A 21,793-nucleotide genomic window follows, 5' to 3' on the forward strand; every position below is an offset into this window, starting at 1 on the left:
AGAAGTGCTAAGAATGAACCACAATGGTGAGAAAAAGAATCACTGAGGATTAGACAGGACACCTGGAACAGAAATCATGAGAGGTGGTGGGCCTTTATTCCTCCTTCTATAATTTGAAGCTCCCTGTCAAAATCCCCAGACCTGAAACACATCTGTTTTCTCTCTCTCTCTTCAGTTTTATCCATTTTCTGTCGTTCAAAGCCCACCTCAGTTCTTTTCATTTCCTGACCACTTCCAGCCCATGTAGATGTTTGCTTCAACCTCCTGTGTGACCTTTACTTGGCACTGAGAACAAGCAGCCCTCTAGTGTTGGCTATTTGAGTTTGCACATTTGACTTCCCCTATGGTATTGTGGAGGTTTTAAATTTCCTCAAGGATGGGATTATGTTTGGGTCTCTCTTGTGGTCTTCACATTGGGGAATGCATAGAAAACACTAGGTACTCATTAGGTGTCATGACTGTTATATTTTGGACTGGTTTACATCAAATTAGGAAGCAGATCAAAGATTATGTCAGCAGCAGTCAGAGCCAGGGTGGAAATTGCATATGTGGATGGGGTAAGATGGAGGTAGGAGTAGAAAGAACAAGAGAGGGTGTGGACAAGAGAGGAGAGGAAGCCCCAGACCTGTGTAACTCCTGTGTAGTTTAAGCATAGACTTTAATGGAATGGCTAATCTGTTCTGGATGGGTCCTATGGTCATGGACTCAATAAGAACAAGTTGGTTTGGATGGCTGTATAACAGAGGGGGAAAAAAATATATATATATATAGTTTTATATATATATATATAAAACTTTTGAACTAAATAAGACCTGAATTTGAATTTTAGTCCTACTATTTATTAGCTTCCATTCATGGACAAGCTACTCAATCTTTTTTACTTTAGATTCTTCATTGATTAAAAATAAGTGTAACAATATCTTATCACAAATGTTTGGTTTGATGAGAAAATGAGGTAACCTGAAAATACCCAGCTTACCATGCCTTATTATGTTGTAGATCATGGTTAATAATCAATCATTGTTTTTGAAAACAAAACAAAAATCACAAAAATAATAACAATAGGAGTCCAGGATGTTATGCTTCATGCCACATTTTGAAGCCATAGCCAAAGCTTATTTTGCCATACAAACATTGGGCCTACCTGCCAGACCTGAAGGCAGAGGCTTCACTAATGTTGTTCACAAGCAATAAACCCACCAAGTAAGTTTTAAAGAACCCTTCCTGGATGTTCTGTCTGGAGCTCACTTTAGAGGGAAAGTGCCCTGTATGAATAACCAGCTGATTTATTTCTGAATAACTAGTGTCAAAATTGGTATAGATATGCAGGTAGTGTGACATTTTCATTTTCATTGATTTCAGGGCTGGTCACAGAGATAGACTAAAAAAACTCTAATTTCCAAGAGTGTACTTAACCCTACTCTTTTCGTCTTTGAAGACCACTCTTCTATGATGATGATTTGTAACAATTTATTCTATTTACCAACATCCAAAATAAGCAATGCTTCGTAAGATCAAGTAGGCTTCTGACATAGCCCTTTAAGCATTCAAGCATTCAAGTTCTAAACTCATCCTAACAGGTTATCATTATGACTTACACACAAAGGTAGCTGCAGTGGTATTCAACAGCACTGACATCTCAAAGGGAAGTAGCTTGAAGGTAACTTGAAGGTACAAAATGTTTTCCAAAGAATCAAGAGAAAAGCTTTCCAAGTGAACTAAGTTCTGAGGTCCAATCTTCTGAAACACCTACCTGAGTACCCTAGACATCCACAAGAAGTGGCTTCTGTTAATACCAGACTCACTGCTTTATTTCTCCTCCCCATCTCTAATTGTTCAATTTTGGATTAATGCCGTAAGGTACACGTGCTGTTACTGTGCCATATTTCTGTGCCTCTTCAATGCGGAACATACTGTCATCAAAGAAAATGTGGGGCCGTATTTTCACCAGGATGGGGCCTTTGGATACTCCAGCAAGAAAAAGGGCTTCATCTATCTCCAGACCCCAGCGGCGAAGGGTTTTCAGCACGCGGGCGCCTGAACTGGCTGCACTCCTGGCTGTCACCAGGTAGGTCCTGATAGGGCAGCATAACCGTTGGTCTTTGGCATAAAACTTCTTTTGCAGTCTGCCTAAATCTTCCAGAAAGCTTTTCAGGGGACCCTGTAAAAGGAACATATGTCACAGTTGTGATCCAGTGAAACAAATTAAGTGAATGCTGAAAAAGCAGAGGCTTATAAGAGTTTATAGAAGATATAACACAGGCAGTATTATAAAGCTTATGGCACAATGCTGAAACTCCTTGTGTTTATGTAAATATATTTCCTTATATGAAACCATCCTTGCATTCATCAAATAAATGATGACCATATAATTTATTGTTAAAACACACGTATTTTTAAGAGTGAAAGAAGTTTCTATTAAGAAGTTAAACCAAGGCAACAGACATGAGTTATTGATGGCAAAGTGGGATACTCTATAAATTAAATTCACTTAATTACCAAAGCGCTATTCTTAATTTCCTTTTTATGAATGGCACATTTGAACCTTATAAAGTATACTCCTTTATCTTGTTTCATGCCTTGTTGGCTTGAATCCAGCCTTGTCTTATATTTACAAATAGTTTGCATATCGTCACACTTTTACCTTCAACCTTTCTAAACACTTAGTTTTAGCTGTGGCTCTATGATATAAAGTGCGATGCTCTGCCCATCTGGGGCATTGCTCTGTTGTAAACCAGAGCCATTCTAGCGCCTGAGGCAGAGGCCATAGAGCCACCCCCAGTGCCCGGGCCAACTTTGCTCCAATGGAGCCCTGGCTGCGGGAGGGGAAGAGAGAGTCAGAGAGGAAGGAGGGGGGGAGGGTGGAGAAGCAGATGGGCACTTCTCCTGTGTGCCCTGGCCGGTAATCAAACCCGGGACTCCTGCACGCCAGGCCAACGCTCTACCACTGAGCCAACCGGCCAGGGCCCCCAAACTTTTTACACAGGGGGCCAGTTCATTGTCCCTCAGACCGTTAGAGGGCCGCCACATACAGTGCTCCTCTCACTGACCACCAATGAAAGAGGTTCCCCTTCTGGAAGTGTGGCAGGGGCCGGATAAATGGCCTCAGGGGGCCGTAGTTTGGGAATGCCTGGTATAAAGCATAGAATACATTTTGCTATGTGATCCAATCTAAAAGTCTTAATTTTTAAAACAACAGTTGAGTTTTAGGAAATTTATATTTAATGGTATTACAAATATACATGATAATGGTTCTGTCATGATTTTAATTGTATTTTTCATGTTTAAAAATTTCAAAGATGTTCACTAGCAAGCAGCTTTTCTCTTTGCACATATGTGTTTCTTCAAAGATTTAGGAAGCTTCATATATTATTTTATTCTATTGGTTACCTTTATAATTATAACTTTTTATAAATACCCTCAGTACTCTATTTTTCAAAAATTCAGGATCTATTAGTTTTTACAATGAGAAATAATGAAATTAAGGTATTTCTCTTTACCTCTCTCCTATCTATGTGTTCTTTTTTACATCCAGTTTTACTTGTTTACATTTGCATTAAAGATTCTCATATTTCTATTTATTAGCTTTACATTTTATCCTATGATCAGCTACTGTAAATGAAGATATCATCATACTTATTCTTCCCTAGACACTTTTGCTCCATGTTTTTCCAATTTTCCTTAGTTATATAATTTCTATATAAGGGCACATTATACTTTCTTATCTGCTCCCTCATGCCTACAATTGTTTTAGTTTTGATTCTATGATTAAATACATATATTCCAGACCCATTAGTGCCTCTGTGTTTCTAGTTATCTACATATTAACCAAAATGTGTCCTCTACTACTCATTTTGTCAAGGAATCTTATGGAAATAAAAATCCCTGAGAAAACTGTGTGTTCTCAACTGTTGACCTATTTTCTTTTCATCTGGATAAACTTTTGGCTGGGTATAGAATCTGTGATTTATATATTCTTTCTATATGATCTTATAAATAGTGCTCCACTACCTTTTCTTTAAATCTTTTTTTAAACTTTATTTTTAAATTATGGTTTACATTCAATATTTTTTTATATTATTTCAGGTATACAGCATAGTGGTTAGACAACTGTATACTTTACAAAGTGTTTACCCTGATATTTCTGGTACCCACCTGACACCATATATACACTACTTACAAAAATTAGGGGATATTTTAAAATGAATATGAAGCAATAAAAAAAAGAAGCATTTGATTTTTTTTATTAAACAAGAACATCAAAAAAGCAAATGAAAAGTCAAAGAAAGCTGTTTAATCATGCAAATGAGATGCAAAACCAACTTTTATTTCATTGGTGAAAATGCACTATACAAAAGGCTGAAAGTACTGGAGTATCTTCACGTTCCCTGATCCCCTCAGTTTTGTGAACAGTGTAGTTAGTACAATATTACTGGCCATATTTCCTGTGCTGTACTTTACATCCCCATGACTATTTTGTAACTACCAATTTGTTCTTAATTTCTGCACCTTTTTGGTTACCCAGTCTCTCAACCCCATTCCCCTCTGGTAACTAACAGTCTGTTTGTTGTATCTATGATACAACTGTTTGTTGTATTTTGTTTGTTTCAATTTTGTTTGTTTATTTTGTTTGTTTATTTTGTTTCAATTTTGTTTGTTTATTTTGTTCTTTATATTCCACATGTAAGTGAAATCATATAATATTTGACTTTATCTAACTGACTTATTTCATTTAGCCTAATAGCCTATAGAGGTCCATCTATACTATCACAAATGATAAATTTCTTTTTAATGGCCAAATAATATTTAATATTCCATTGTATATATATACAAATAGCATGGCCTCTTTATTCACTTGTCTGTTGATGGACACTTTCATTGCTTCCAAATCTTGGCTATTTTAAATAATGCTACAATGAATATAGGGGTGTACATATTCATTATGTTTGAATTAGTGTTTTGGGTTTCTTCAGATATGCACCCAGAAGTAGAATTACTAAGTCATAAGGCAGTTCTATTTTTAAATATTTGAGGAACCTCTATCCCATTTTCCATTGTGGCTGCACCAATCTGCAGCCTCTGTTATTAGATTTTCCTTTTCTTTATCTGCCCCTTTCTTATAGTGCCTTTGCATATGTTCTGTGCTGGCCCTCTTTTCATTGCTCATCACTGAAGTAGATTGGTTTACAAAGGAACACTTAGAAGGTTTCAGGGGAAGGTCGAGGGTTGTATTTTAAGACTGACTTGTTTTCACAATTCAAAAGTTCCCTTCTTCTCTCTTGTCATGGACACAAATTGTTTTCTCCAAACATGGATTATCAGTATGATCAGTTTTTCTTTTCTTTTTTTTTCTGAGGCTACATACAGCAGAAAAAAAAGGGAAAGATTTAATTCCTAAAGATGAAAGGCATACACATAGGTGAAAGAACCGTAATTTGGGGGGATGGTGGTGGGCATCTGCAGTAAAAAGGGATAGTGGCTATTGGCAGGAGCCAGTTTGCTCACAGATTGACTTGGAAACCCAAAGTAACAAAATCCTTTCTGATTCTGAGTACTTTCCAAAGGGAATAATTAGAAACTGGTCACTTTATGTCACCATGTTAAAACCAGGTATCTATATCATTGTTTCTTACTTTTATTTTGTTTTATAACATATTTGAACAGTAGTTTAAGTATATAATTTATCAATAAAAATATAGAAATAAACTAAAATTATAGAAATACACTAGCTTTTTGAGGATCTGTATGGTTTAGAACATTTAGAGTCTGTCTAGGTTCTAGATGGTTGGAAAGACTATTGTCTACATAGAAAATCTCAAATCTACAAAAATTTTACCAAGAAATGATTTCAACCAAGTTGCATTATACAAGGTCAATATACAAATACCAAGTGAATTTTTTTTATGTGTGTGACAGAGACAGAGAGAGAGATAGAGAGAGGGACAAACAGGGACAGAGAGACAGGAAGGGAGAGAGATGAGAAGCATCAATTATTCGTTGCGGCACCTTAGTTGTTCATTGATTGCTTTCTCATATGTGCCTTGACTGGGGGGCTACAACAGAGTGAGTGACCCCTTGCTCAAGCCAGTGACCTTGGGCTCAAGCTGGTGAGCCTCGCTCAAACCAGATGAGGCAAAGCTCAAGCCAGCAACCTTGGAGATTTGAACCTGGGTCCTCCACATCCCAGTCCAATGCTCTATCCACTGCACCACTGCCTGGTAAGGCCCAACTGCATATTTTATATTTGCAATAATGAACTTGGAAATTAAATAGTTTAAATTATCATTTAGATTAGCACCAGAAGCTTTGAAATATTTAGGAATAAATCTAACAGAATATATATATATATATATATATATATATATATATATATATATATATATATATATAATATTTGTATGCTGAAAAACTGATCAAAGAAATCAAAGATGACCTAAGTCAATGGAGAGACATACCATGTCAATGGGCTGCAGCAAGACTTGATGTTGTTAAGATCACTATTTTCTCAAGATTAATGTATAAAGTCAACACAGTCACAAAAAAATGAATATGCTATATATATATATATATATTTTTTTTTTTTGCGAGAGACACACAGAGAGAGATAGAGAGAGAGGGACAGATAGGGACAGACAGACAGGAAGGGAGAGAGATCAGAAGCAGAAATTCTTCGCTGTCGCACCTTAGTTGTTCATTGATTGCCTTCTCATATGTGCCTTGACCGGGGAGCTACAGCAGAGTGAGTGACCCCTTGTTCAAGTCAGTGACCTTGGGCTCAAGCCAGCAACCTTGGGCTTCAGGCCAGTGACCTTTGGCTCAAGCCAGTGACCATGAGGTCATGTCTATGATCCCACACTCAAGCCAATGGCTCCATGCTCAAGCTGGTGAGCTCACACTCAAGCCAGATGAGCCCTCGCATAAGCCAGCAACCTCAAAGTTTTGAACCCGTGTCCTCTGTGTCCCAGTCTGATGCTCTATCCACTGCATCACCACCTAGTCAGGCCTAATTCTTAAATTTGTATAAAAATGCAAAAGAATTAGAATGTCCAAAAGCCATTTGGAAAATAACACATTTGGAGGACTCACACCATCTGATCTCAAGACTTACTATTAAACTCTGATAATCAAGACACTGTAATATTGGTAAAAGATAGGTACCTATATTGAAGGAACAGAAAGCCAGATCACAGTTAATAGAATGTGCTACAAATAGTGTTGGAACAATTAGAATACCTATAAGCAGTAAAAATGAATCTTATCCAATATTTTGCACAAATATATAAGTTAATTCAAAATGGGTCAGATTTAAAAAGAAGTCTGAACTATAAAACATATAGAAACATAGGAGGAAATTTTCAATTTGCCTTGGGTTAGGCAAAGATTTCTTAGATATAACAATAAAAGCATGCTTCATAAAAGAACCAATTGATAAATTGATCTTCATCAAAATGATAAGTTTCTGTTAATTCAAAAGTATTAAGAGAATGAAAAGACAAGTACAGGCTAAGAGAAAATATTTGCAAAACACATACCTATTAAGGGTCTCGTATCCAGAATATATAAAGAACTCTCAAACCTCAATAATATTAATGAAACCCCTGAACACCCCAAAATAATGAGCAAGAGATTTGAACATTTTTGCCGAAGAATACATATAATGGCTAATAAACACCTGATAAGATGTTCAATATTATTAGGCATTAGGGATATGCAAATTAAAACCACAATGAGATACTATTATATAACCACTAGAATAGCTTGACACAACCAATCAAGCAAATAAAAACCACCGATAATACCAAATACTGGCAAGAATGCAGAGCAACAATCTCTGACCATGCTGTTGGTAATGCAAAGCGGTATGGGCACTTTGGAAAAGGGTTTGCATTATCTTATAAAGTTTAATATATGTTTATCTTGTGCCCTACTAATCCTACTCCTAGGTATTTACCCAAGAGAAATGAGACCTATGTTTACACAGAACCCTGTATGTAAATACTTAAAGTGGCTTTATTTATGAATGCCCCAAACACCTAAATATCCTCCAACAGGTAAATGGATAAGGTGGCACATCCACAGAATAGAACATTTCTCAGCAGTAAAAAGGCACAAACTACTGATACATAGAGTGACAGTGATGAATCTGAAATGCATTATGCTAGATGAGTCAGATTTAACAGAGTGCATCCTGTGTGGCTCCATATATATAACACTCAGAAAAAGCAACACTATGGGGACAGAATTCAGATTAGTGGTTGGAGATAAAGACTAAGGATGACTACAAAAAGGCACAAGGGAAGTTAGTGTTTTGAGTTTGATTGTGGCTTCACAACTGGATGCATTTATAAAAATTCTCAAAACCACCCACTAAAACTGATGAATTTTTACTGTAAATTATATCTCAAAACCTGCTTAAAACACACACACATGCGCACGCGTGCGCGCGCACACACACACACACATGCACATACACACACACCTGGAGGTGACTATCTGAATGGTGAGACAGGTAGAGATCAAATCAGGAGGCATCCATTTACTAGTTATGGTTCCACGTTGGAGGCTTGTAAGCTACACTGAGAGTGGCCAAATTAATCCTCCTCAACTGTCCCATTTGCTGATGACTCTCAGGTCTCCTTCATCCGAGACAACTGGGACACTGCCATGACCAAGCTGCATGACCAACATACTAGAAAGCATTGGTAGGAATCATACCTCATCACTTTCTCATCACTGAACACATCTGGCAAAGCCTGGTCTTATTGAAAAGCTATCCTTTCCATGTATCAATAGTAATTTTACCTACTGCATAATGAGAGCAAGGATGAGTAAAAGAAATGTGTTGAGTATTCTTGCAATAACTAGTGTTGGGTTTCTCAATTTCAGTTATTTAATGAGAAAAATCATTTAAAACATGCCAAGGTATAACTAATAAATGCAAAATCTAAAAGAAATTTGAATTACTTACTTGGGATGAAAAAATGGTATTTTAATATTGTCTTGAAGTAATTACCTTCTTTTTAATTTTGTGTGTGTGTGTACTTTTTTGGAGATCTTCCACATTTCAATAATAGTTAAAAGCTAATATACAATGGGCTCTGAATTCAGCAAAACAGAAATACAAAAATGTAACAAATAATTTTCCTCTCAATAGTAACTTTGTTAACACTGAACAACTTTATAACATGAGAGCAAGTCTTTTAAAAGAGCTATTTAGGAAGGGACTAGCAAGTTAAACACATAGATACACACAGTTGAAATATCATTTGCTGTAATGCAAAACTTTACAGCTTTCAGTTAGTGTATTTCAGTGGTTGGCAAACCAGGGCTCCTGAGCCGCATGAGGCTCTTTGGCTCCTTTAGTGTAGCTCTTCCACAAAATACCACGTGCTGGCATGGAGGTTATAATAACAGTGTACCTACCTATATAGTTTAAGTTTAAAAAGTTGGGCTCTCAAAAGAAATTTCAATTGTTGTACTGTTGATATTTGGCTCTGTTGACCATGAGTTTGCCAACCACTGGACTCAGCCTTTTATAAATGCAATAAAATAAGAATATTTAAGTTTATCTGAAGTTCAAGAAGTGCTGAGAAAAAAAAGGCCAATTAAATTTCTTGGAAAGATTCATATATGAAAACTGAATAATCCATTGATTCACAGTTTAGAGAAGATTTCGATTTTTCAAATTTCCTTTGGTTCAGAAGTTGTAGGTTTTGTTCATTTCAAACCATGATTTTAACACCTCAGCTTCAAGTTCATGGATTAATTCCAAAAACCCTACATATTCATTTCAGTTTGAGTAGGTTTTCTTAGTTTGCACTTGTTTGAAACTGAATGAGTCAACTCAAGCTGTCAGGTTTACCAACTTTCTCAATTAAGCAATGCCTCTATTGAGTTTGAGGTCACGGACAGAGAAGTTCAACAAATGTTCACTGACCTCTTTGAAAAAACCTTACTATTTTGAGAACCTGTTATGTTGAAATCGCTTATTGGTAAGTCATAATAACTTTGTTACTCATAATTTGGAGGGGGTGAAGTAATTATCATAAGATCATAGAAATATTTCCAAAAGGTTAGATAAAAAATGCTAAAATTAAAAAAGGTCAGCAGCAGATACTTTACAGTGAAGAGTTCACTCGCACCTGGCAATCACCACACTGTTGTCCATAAGTTTTTGTTTTTGTCTTTTTATCTAAAAAAATTATGAAGAGTTCACAAAAGAAATAAAGAGTGCCTGCCTAAAATAATATCAAAGCCATTCCAATGAGCAAATACTGGTATCTGTTGGGAAATAAGCAGATCAAAATTAATTAGAGTTCCTTGAACCTACCTGAGCAGGAGGCTTATTCTCAAATAGTGGGTCATGTTGAAAGAATTTTTCCATCCCATACTCCTTGGTCATATGTTCACACTCGTCAGAGAAGAGGACCGAGTCCCCATCAAAAGCCACACGGAGCTGTGTATCACAGTAAGCCGTGTCTTTGGTTCCATCATATATTGTTGCCGAGGCGATCCCTGATCAGACCATGGGGACTGATTAATCCTTGTTTCTAGTTCAGGCGATTTAGTTTCTACCATTGAAAAAAATAAATAAAAGCCCTCCCAGACCTTGCATTTCCTGTCTAGCTATTCCTTGATGACTCAACTCCGCCTCACAGCTGCACGTCTCAGAACAGTGGTCTATATACTGCCTCCATTTTTATAAGGGAGGGAAAGTGTAAAATGGATTGTCAGATGATCACTGAGGACATCTACCTCCAAAAAGGTCAAAGCTCTAAAAGACAAGCTTAAGGGATGCCACTTGTGGAAACACCTTAATAGAAAATCCATCAGGGGCATAAGTTACATAGTCACATGGGAAGCCCAGTGGAAGTAACCACTAATGCAAACCTCTCTATTAACTATTGGGATAAAACCAAACCAATACCTTCTCGTATTGCTTCTTGTACTTTTTCAGAATCTGAAGAAAGATACAAGTTGGTAAGATATGCCTTCAAATAGCCAATGGGGCTTTTCCCACCAGTCAGACAGAAGCGGTCAATTAATAAGCCTGTTATTGGGCAAGAAACATTTTGTTATGTCAGAGACTAAAGACAATATAGTTTCTGTAAATGCAAATGAGAGTTACCTTGGGAATAACTGAGTGCCTACTGAGGTTTTAGAATTACCTTCGTAGCACCAATATTGGAAAATGAAAATTACTTACTTAGCAGTAATAGTTTATATAATAGTAGATGTGTTCTGTGCATAATACTTTATGAAGTCTATCCACACTGACCTTACCAATTTAGTCTCACAACAACTGTGTGGCAGGTATTGTTATCATCATTACAGAGAAGGAAACTGAGACCTACAAACTTGTCTAGCCCACTGGTTCATGTTGACTCTTGTCCATCAACTATGGTCTCCTCACTTATTGCAAGGGCTGGTTAAAGTATGGCTCCATTTTGAGTACCATTTCTGTATTTCTTCAGTAACAATACAGCTGTGCTAAAATAATTGTGCTAGGAATTAAACAATTTTCTAAAAACAACTATGAAAGGTCTGAAATTTTCTCTATTTTCTGACTTGACATTTTAAATGGAATTATCAGCAGACTAAACACTAATATACCATCAAATGCCTTTCAAATCAACAACAATTAAAAGAAACACTAAAGGTTGGTGAGGGGTTTGTAAAATAAGCACCAAATACCTTATGGATGAAAGTATAAATTGGTATAAACTATGCAGAAAGTAATTTGACAGAACATATCAAGAGCTTTTAACAGGTTTACACATTTTGATCTAGGATTACTTTCTTTTGGCATTTATTCTAAGGGAATAATCTGAAACACTGATAAAAATTTATGTAGAAATATCTCAGGGCAGGATTATTCATAGAAGCAAAACATTATTCAACAATGGGTAAATAATTAAAGTATAACATAGGTACCCATTCAAAGTGTTTTTAGGTAAGTGATAAACTGGGTAGGTCCATATAATATAAAACAGAATTTTGAGTCTATCACTTGTATGGACCAAGAGAGTAGACAGAGTTCATCAACACAGGAGGTGCACGTGTTTGTTGTGCTATTAAAAAATAGTCTCACTTTTTCACTTAAACCAACCCTGTTGGGCAGAAGTGTCTATAAATCCTTAATTATATTACTTTCATGATCAGAATCATATGGTGGCACTGGGGCTTTAGAAATGACTAAAACATTGTCCCTCTTCTCAAAGAGGTAACAGTTCATTAACCCTTTGAGTAGTGAGTATTTTTATGCTCACCGACACCCAGGAGTGAGTTTTTTTTTTTAATGAAATTAATTCCAATTACAGTTTTATTAACTTAAAATCATGTTTGTTTGATAACAAATTTATGGATACAAGAAGAACATATATTTGCCTTTTTCTAATGTTGCCTTACACATTTTTAAAATAAAAATTTTTGTCTGGATGGTCAGGAGGCATGAGGATGTACACGAACGTTTGTACTACTCAAAGGGTTAAGGAGGTAGGCTTATAAACAGATAATTATAATATAGCAAAGACAATAGCAGAGAGATATACAGCTTGCCTTCAGCACCCAGAGAGGGCAAGTGACTAACTCTTCTTCCAAATAGAAAGGTTTTCTTCTATGAACAAAACGGCATGAGAAGATTGGGCTTAATCAGTTAATTATCAGATTTAATAGGTAAATAGCAATTATTTATTTATGCTACTACCCTTACTAGGCTCAGTGTGGTGAGGGGTAGATAGATCTAAATTGCCTACTAAATCAAATAATAGCTGCAGTTTATTGAGTAACTAATCTGTGCCAGTTGTTCATGCTAAACTTTTTATATGTGTTCTTCTCATGTTATAACAATATGAAGCCAACATTTTTATTCTTTTTTTTTCTTTCAGGGACAGAGAGAGAGTCAGAGAGAGGGATACATAGGGACAGACAGGAATGGAAAGAGATGAGAAGCATTAATCACCAGTTTTTTGTTGCAACACCTTAGTTGTTCATTGATTGCTTTCTCATATGTGCCTTGACCGCGGGCCTTCAGTGGACCGAGTTACCCCTTGCTCGAGCCAGTGACCCTGGGTCTAAGCTGGTGAGCTTTTTGCTTAAGCCAGATGAGCCCGCGCTCAAGCTGGCGACCTCTGGGTCTCGAACCTGGGTCCTCGGCATCCCAGACCAATGCTCTATCCACCGCGCCACCTCTTGGTCAGGTGAAGCCAACATTTTTAAAAAGCAAACATTTTTAAAGTATGTTGCAGCAAGATGTCAGCCTTACAGTTAATCTAATATAAAACTCACAACTTATATCTTGATTATTTATAAATATGCCCAATTTCAATCAAAATTTCAATATGCCCAATTTACACCTTATTTTGGCTTGACATACTGCTAAAACTGGATGTTGTTCAGAAAATAGGCTAAAAGTCCTTACACTAAATAAGAAGCTAGGTAATTCCATAACAGGAAAAAGGGGACCTTCTCTTACACATGAATGGAAATGCTATGAAGAGAGTAGAGTTTGTCCAGTTTTCCATGTAAAGGAATAAAGACAACTTCGCTTGCATGAGGGTGGATTTGCTGTGTGTTGAGAGCAGCCAGAAAGAATCAGATTTTAAGAGTGGAAAGGAGAGGTGAAAACCTTTAAACCTTTCACATGTATCTGCGGTGAGCAAGAAGTTTGATCACGCGGCAAATGCCTCTGTGTCGACGGCTCCTTGAAGTCAAGTTCAGAAGTGAAAAACATAAAACAGAAATATATTGCAGGACCTGGGATTAAGACTTTGAAATTCACACTTGACAAGTTAAGTCCAGAGCTTTGGGCCCAGGTCTGTACTGAAGTTAGAAATGAACATGGCCTCTCTTGTTCTGACATAGGCAAATAAACATTCCTCACGCAGAAGGGGGTGTCAGTATCAAAGACACTGCATTAGTTAGGCCACAGTTAGCAAAATAACATGGCTTCTCTCTTCCAAGGCAGCGAGCTGTTCTTCCACATGGTATTTATTTTACTTACCGTAGTGATTGACGCTGTTTATAAGCCGCACTCCCACTTGGGCATGGTTATTAGTCATCAGTACAATATCAAATAAGTCCTGTTCATCAGGATACAGATCACGGAGTCTAGCATTGACATGCTGCAGGGCCTGTAGGTTACAAACACAAGCGTGTGTAAAGAGGGCCAGGCAAGGTGGGCATTGGGAGTCTGGAGAGAAGGGATCTCATCAGTGTCAAATTCAAGCTTTGAAGAGTCTTCTTTGAGAGATTATGGCTTCTTTAAGGCAGGGATATGTCATTCATTTCTGTGTCTTATCTCTCTCACACACAGCACTTCAGTGAATGGTTAGTGGATATATAGGTACTATTTGTTGAGAATTGTTAAAACATTTGGTTGTACTAGCCTTATCTCTTTTGGGTAGGAAGAGAGCGGGATCAGGCTAGCTCTTTTATGCTATTTTGTTTGTTTTGTAAAATGTGCTTTTCTTGATCTGATGATTTTTTTTATTTTTCAATTATAGTTGACATACAATATTATTTTATATTCATTTCATCTGTATATCACAGTGGTCAGACAATTATATAATTTATGAAGCAATGGCCTGGTAATTCTAGTACCTACCTAGCACAATAAATATTTATTACAATATTATTTACTATATCCCTGTGCTGTACTTTATATCCCATGTCTATTTTGTACCTGCCAATTCCTACTTCTTAACCCCTTCTACTTCCCCCAACCCCCTCCCTCAGGCAACTGTCAGTTTATTCTCTGTATCTAAGAGTCTGGGTTTTTTTTGTGTGTGTTTTGGTTTATTTTGTTCTTTAGATTCCACATATAAGTGAAATCACATAGAATTTGTCTTCCTCTGTCTGACTTATTTCACTTACCGTAATGCCCTTTAGGTCCATTGACATTGCAAAAGGGTAAGATTTCATTCTTTTTTATAGCAGAGTAATATTACATTGTATGTATGTATCACATCTTTTTTATTCTAATTGTCTATTGACCCAAGTGGGTTGATAGTTATTTTTCATTATGAAAAATATAGACTACTTCATGAATTTGTATGTTAACCTTTTATAGGGGCCATGCCAATGGTCTGTGTTGTTCCAAAGCCAGCCTTCTGTCTATTTTTAAACAGGAGTCTTTAGAATGGTTTCCTCTCATGCTCCTCCCATGTCCCATAATACTTTCTAGTTAATAACTTGTGGAGGTGTCATTTGTTTCTGCCTGGTTGTGATGCTACTGTTAGTATTTATTAAGTTAAATAAGACATCACTGATATAAGTGCTATACATTTCTCTATAAATTTAGAGAACCTTACTATATTAAAACCATGCCCCAACCAGCTAAGAACATCTTGATTTTTTTTTTTAATATGCTGTGTTTGGGACAAAAGCAACAAAACTGAATTTCATCTCATTTTAAGGAGGCATTTTATTTCCACTAGTGCTCGGAATTGTACACTCATTAATGCTTCTGGCTACTGCCGGTTCTAGGGAGCGAACACAAGTTTCTGTACATCTCTCACGATTAGCACTCCAGTTAAGCAAGCTCCACATGACAAATCTAGGGCCCCAGCCCTGTCCTCGACAGTCTGGTAGCCTCTGTGAAAGCATAAACTGACCTGGGGTCAACTAAAAGAGCGAGAGGGACGAATGTGGGTTAGGGAGCCTGGATTAGATGCCAAGGGTCTGCCTGGGCCCTGCCCACACCTTCTTGGGCGCAGGGACAAAGCAGGTGTGCAAAGTACCTTGACGAAGCGGAAGGCGGGCCCTGGGGTCAGGGTGACGTGCTCGTTGGTGACCTGGTACTCCATGTACTTCTCTAGACCCTCTTCCTCATAGACTTTCCTGCCGTCTGCCATATTGAAGAGAGCCTGGGATGATACAGCGATGGTGATGGCATGCTTGGGTTTGGGCTGCAGACAGAGGTGCCAACGGAAGAGACAGTCACACAGGTTGGAAGAGAGGAGGAATGGGGTCATCTCAGGGCAGGGAGGGAAGAAGATAGCTGGACCCTTGCTTGGATCCCTAGGGTGCTGGAGACAGCCAAGTCCTGGCATCCCCCCCCCCACCCCCAGGCTGCAGAAGGGAGGTTTGGGACGGATTTCCCGACAGTGTGAAGGGATGCTGGGAGAGGCTTGGGCTCTGGGCTGTGCAGAGGGGCGCCCAGGAGACCGAGGTCAGCGGGCCCTGCTCACCGGCCGGGGGCGTGAGCAGCCTGGGTTCTTATCGTACAAGGACCTCACGGATGACCAGTAGGCTTCCTCGTTGTCCTCTTCCTCCTGCCTCCCAGATGAGTCAGGTATGCAGTCGCGGTCCAGCTGGGAGGAGTAGTTGCTCTTGCGCTGGGAATAGGACTTCCATTCTGAAGGGGGCGTGCGCGGGTACTCCCGCTGCTGCGTGTCCCGCATGTCCCGCGTGTCCCGCATGTCCCGGGAATCCCGCAACTCCCGGATATCCCTCACGATGCCATGCGCCCAGGCTTCGGGGTTCTCATGCATCTTGGTGCTGCGCCGGGACGCGGACTGGGACTGTAACTGGGGATCCGGGGGCGTGGGAGGACTCGAGTCTATAGGCACTGGTGGCGTGTGCGACACGGGCGGCCAGAGCGGCGTGGGCGGGGAGGCCTGCACGGACAGCTCCTGCTGGGACTCTTGCTGGCTCTGGGCAGATGAAGTATGGGAGGTTGAGGAGCTTGTGGGGACCTGGAGCAAGAAAATGCACTTCGGAGTTCCACGCTCCCGTGGGGTCCCTGTCCCGTCTCCAGCTGGAGTCAAGATTTCCCCTTTCCTCTGTTCCATTCCTAGCCCTTAATTGGGTCCTGGTTCATATCAGCTCTTTTAAGTGGGGCTTACACATTTCAAGGCTTCAGATAGTAACTACTTTTGTTGCGTGGACACAGACTGCTTTCATTCCCACCCCCTTTGCTCCCTCCTCAGCACCTCACATTTTTGCTGGGGTGGGGGAGTAGCTAGGGCACAGGCCCTCCTTCTTGCCCTTAGGCGATGACATAGCTTACAAAGTTCTGTCATTTGACTTCTGTATGTATACCTGCCCAGCCACAGACCTCCAGGCAAACTCGAGTATGGGACCTTGCTTGCCACTGCCTCCATCTGTGACCTCCAATTAACCCCATGAGCAACTGGACCAGGTGTTTCCACCAGAAGACTCTACAGAGCGCTAGCAGACACCTCTCCCCACATTTGCACTGTGATTAAGGCAATGGGTGCGGGAAGGGTGCTAGGCTGGAGAACTCAGTGTCTTCCCTTCGCCTACGGGGCTCTGTGTGTCTGTGATGCCCACTGGGGGAGACGAATCTTCCAGAAAAAGAACCCTTGCAGGGCAAGGACTGCTTTGCTAAGCTGTGCAATGAATTATTAAGCATCAATATGTTATTTTAGTTTTTTCTGATTGTTGCGCATGTTTTGAAAGGCATTTTTAAAGTTAGATTATTGAGCCAGCCCTCACAGAAATAGATGAATTGGTAAGTATACATGTTTTCCCAGTGACTGGATCTATGTCACGCTCTCTACAACAAAAAACTTAATCTCAAAACTAACATTTTCTTCTTATATGGCCAAGCTTAGAACACTTTTAAACATTTTTTCTTCTTTGTTGACCTCTCCACCCACCCCATTTTCTTAGCCTTGAATACTCCACAGTTGTTGAATGAAGGAAGGAAGAAATGAGAAACTTTAGGCTTTAATCATTAAAGTGTATGTATGGTTTATAGATTTAGTGATCCTGGGTTTTAATCTAGATCTATTAGCAACATTACTGTGAAATCTTAATCAAGTTTTTTTTTTTCCAACTGTAAAATAAGGCTTGCAGGGGGTTGGGAGGGCTGAAGTAGCTAAAACATGTAAAGTACATAAAACAGGGGCCGGCACATAGAAAGCAACAATGCATGTTAACCGTCATCATCGTCAGTGTTAGTATTACCATTATTATTAGGCTATAATGTTTTCCATCCTTCCACCTCTATCTCTACCTTAAGACTGGTGGTCTTGCTTCTGGGCTCGTCTAAAGATGGGGCTTTGCTGGATGGGCTTCGTGAGGTTCCAGACCACTGACTTCTCACGAGGTACCCCCGAGAATCTGTCTTCGGCAACGATAGTTCCTGGGACCCCTTTTAAGGAGAGAAGAGACCCAGGGATGTAATACCCTACTGCGCCTCCCATGTTTGAGCCTACAGAATACCCACATCAGGCTAAACATAGCAGCTCTCATTGAGAAGATCCCTGGTCACTGTAACCCTTCAATCAGTCTTGGCCCTTGTGTACTAGTCTAGCTCCGGCCCAGTCCTCACTTCACCAAGGAGTAGCAAAGTGGGGGCCACCTGGATGAGCATTCCAAACCAAGAAACAAATCTGGTATCTCATACTTTTTCACCTGTCATTTTATATGGTATTTAGTAGAGTTGACCTTTTTTTCTCCCTTTTCCCACTCCTTCCCTCAAGGATAAGCATATTCAATAGAGGCTAAAAAGACATATCCACCATTTTTGATCAGACTACAAAAATAAGGGCAGCTGGTCCCTAAACAAGGCTGCAGCGCCACTCCAAGGCAGCTGCCTAAGCGGGAACCGAGCCTCTACCATTCCTCTGGGAGGAACATGAAGAGACAAATGGAAGCGTTTCTATGCCCCACATCCTCCCCCTCACCCAGATGGACTGAGGCTCCCCGACAAAATCAGTAGTATGATCTCTGCTCACCCTGATCATGGTGATCTGCTGGCCCTGCTCCCACAACAGGCACATGTGAATATAAATACGTATTGTGTGGCAGGGGCCAGGAAGGACTGTTCCCTCAGCTGCACTAGGGCAGTGTCTACACGGCGGGTGACCACACATGAGGCAACATCTCAGCAAGTGATTCGGATTGACTGCACGCCTCATCTGAAAGATGGTGCAGAAAATGGTCAATGTGATGGCCGGACTCCCCTTCCCTCCCTGTTCTGAACAAAGACCAGTGTTCTCCCATAGGCTGAGCAGAGGTAGTGGCTCAGGTTTGCTATGTGAACATGGAGATGTGTACTGTAGGGAAGGCAGGGACTGGCTTCTCCTAGCTTTTCCTTAACCTCTCCATGAAGGATGTTAGGTATCCCTTAGCACAAGCCTCAGTCACTGGGTCTCCCAGAACTCCCTGCTCCCTAATGATTTCTGTTATGCTTTCTGGTTTTGAAGTCTCTCACCAGCTGTAAAGAGGTCAGCTCACCTGAGTGCTCAGACGAACTCCGGATTTTTCAGACTCCCGTCTTTTCTCTGATTCTAGACTATCTCTGGAGTTTTTCGTTCCAGACTCATTCTTGATATAGAAACAAAGAATGTTTATTAATTTTAATCTCAGGGGCATTAGAAACCTGGGGCTTGGGAGTAAAAGGCTAAATTAAAATCAATATTTGTCTTTTTGCTGATATCAAAAAAATATATAAAGTTTGACATTATTTTTTGCCCTGTTCTATTAAGCATGAATAAAATTAACATATCAAATAACTATATAAATATTTTTAAGGTAGAAATTTGGTGGTTTATAGGTTTCAGGCATGAAGCATTTATCATTTTAAAAATTATAACATAAAAAATGCTTTAGGAAAGTTTTCCAGGGGTCAGCAGGACTTGGATTTGTGAGGTTGCTCACAAATACCTTTTTTTTTGTCCCGTGACTCTGAAGGTTGCCACTCATGGAACTTTTACTTTTGCCATGCAATATTGAAATTTCTTTTATTTTCCTAATAAACCATAGGTCCATTTTTCTGTGGATTCGCACCATTAAAAATCATCTGATTTTTAAAATCAAGGTTCCCAATCCTGTGCAGAGCCTGTGTGGATCTATTGAGAGGCATGCCTTCTGTTCATATTATTGAATTACTCATAGCGTCTGGAGCGGAAAGAGGTTTCTTACTAACAAAGTAACAGGGAGACCGTGGAGGAGAGTATAAGAAAATAGCTCGCTTCAGGGACACCTATTGAAATTACTATTTTCATTTTCTTTCTTTTTTTTTTTTTTTTTTTTTTTCTGATGCTGGAAACGGGGAGAGACAGTCAGACAGACTCCCGCATGCGCCCGACTGGGATCCACCCAGCACGCCCACCAGGGGTGACGCTCTGCCCACCAGGGGGCGATGCTCTGCCCCTCCGGGGCGTTGCTCTGTCGCGACCAGAGCCACTCTAGCACCTGGGGCAGAGGCCAAGGAGCCATCCCCAGCGCCCGGGCCATCCTTGCTCCAATGGAGCCTTGGCTGCGGGAGGGGAAGAGAGAGACAGAGAGGAAGGAGGGGGTGGGGGTGGAGAAGCAAATGGGCGCTTCCCCTATGTGCCCTGGCCGGGACTCGAACCCGGGTCCCCCACACGCCAGGCCGACACTCTACCACTGAGCCAAACGGCCAGGGCCACTATTTTCATTTTCAATTGAGAGAAATACTATTGTGTTGGATCACAATTTGTTTTGTTTCATGATAATTCGGTAGCTATAATGTGATCAAGCTTAGTGTTATTTATCTTTAATGAGCTCAACTTCTAGCATAGACGCAGGTGGGTGGGGGCAGTCTGTCCATCTCTTTATGCTCCGTGCCTGATGCTCAGGAAAAATCTGGTCAGTGTTTGTTGATCACTTGACTCAGTGACAGCAGAGAATGGCACAGCTGTGAAATCCTGGAACTAATCCTACATTTTCCCCACATATCACCATAAAGTCCTGGCACTTGTAACTCCAAAAGATATTTCAATCCAATCCCTCTTCTTCATTCCTATTATCATTGCCTTGTTCCAGGCCTCAGGCCATCATGGGGCTACATTCTTAGAATATAGCCTCTTGATAAGGTTTCATAGCCTCAAATCTCCCCAACTTCTAGATCCATCCACCCCATTTATTTAGAGTGATATTATGAAACTTAAATATAGTTATGCTTCATTTGTGAATATACTCTTCATTCACTTGAATAGACCAGAAGCCTCCTCATATATCCTGTCCACCTCCACTTGCATGCCCTCCACTCTACACTTGATCTCGAATGTTCTGTCTTGCCAAATGACTTGTTTTTGCCCGTATACTACCCTGTTTAATAGTAACCTCCTCTTCCCTTTAATATTCTTCAAACCAAGCTCAGTGTGACCGGGGAGAGGTTTCCAGAGTTAAACATTCCTCTGTGTTGCCTGTGTCTTTTGTACATGCTTTTGCTGAGCACTGCATTGTACTTTATGGGTTCTCTTTCCTACTAGGTGTGCATTCTTCACAGATAGCAACTGTGTTTTCACCTCTTACAACTAACATATGAGCACATACTCAATAAACGCTGACATATTGGACGGACTTCTATTATATGCTTTAATCTCCTTTTCCTCTACTCTCTTCATTTCCTTTACTTCTCCCTCTATTATCTTTATATACAGCCATCATCTGAAATCATTGGATTATTTCAGAGAAGTCCCAGAGGTAAATGATGGGCTGCTATCTACTTTTCCTTAGATCTTTGGCAAGATTCTAGGATGTTTCATTCACTCACCTTCTTTTTCTGTTTCAGAGATGTTTGACTCATTTCTTTAACTATGGATGTTCTTTTGCTGTTATGCAGGTTTCCGCCTCCCCAGCTCCATTTCCTGTTGCTTCTGTTGTTCAGTCTAGACTTGCACGTGGAATGTCAAATTTATGACATCATATGTGATTCCATAGTAACAAACTGACTCTGTGAATACATGACTATAAAAAATAGCAATACTATTTAATCCTATTTGAGCACATCCACTCATAATCATTGTCTGGATCTTTAGGAATCAATGTCTAAACAAATGTTTGAATATCA

At 39.7% G+C, this 21,793-nt stretch overlaps 1 protein-coding gene across 1 annotated transcript; it reads right to left on the reverse strand.

Moving 5' to 3' along the window:
- Nucleotides 1-1,828: 1,828 nt before the first annotated feature.
- On the reverse strand, nt 1,829-21,529 carry NT5C1B (5'-nucleotidase, cytosolic IB). The gene is made up of 10 exons (XM_066237553.1): nt 21,497-21,529; nt 19,210-19,299; nt 18,657-18,890; nt 17,984-18,121; nt 16,191-16,697; nt 15,741-15,908; nt 14,003-14,132; nt 10,928-11,050; nt 10,331-10,515; nt 1,829-2,161 (listed from the first exon to the last, which is right to left on the reverse strand). Exons 1-10 carry the CDS (start codon nt 21,527-21,529, stop codon nt 1,829-1,831), a joined length of 1,941 nt encoding a protein of 646 aa, XP_066093650.1.
- Nucleotides 21,530-21,793: the final 264 nt, after the last annotated feature.

This window comes from Saccopteryx bilineata, chromosome 6, assembly GCF_036850765.1.
Source record: "Saccopteryx bilineata isolate mSacBil1 chromosome 6, mSacBil1_pri_phased_curated, whole genome shotgun sequence".
In the NCBI taxonomy this organism is placed as follows: Eukaryota; Metazoa; Chordata; class Mammalia; order Chiroptera; family Emballonuridae; genus Saccopteryx; species Saccopteryx bilineata.

Bases quoted from the DNA above. Each gene is read 5' to 3' on its own strand.
- NT5C1B (XM_066237553.1), bottom strand. From the start codon at position 21,529: ATGAGTCAAACATCTCTGAAACAGAAAAAGAAG. The intron at 18,122-18,656 runs GTGAGGGGGAGG...TCTCCTTAAAAG, and splicing joins GGGAGCCTCAGTCCATCTGG to GGGTCCCAGGAACTATCGTT. The intron at 10,516-10,927 runs GTATTGGTTTGG...TGGTCTGATCAG, and splicing joins ACAAGAAGCAATACGAGAAG to GGATCGCCTCGGCAACAATA.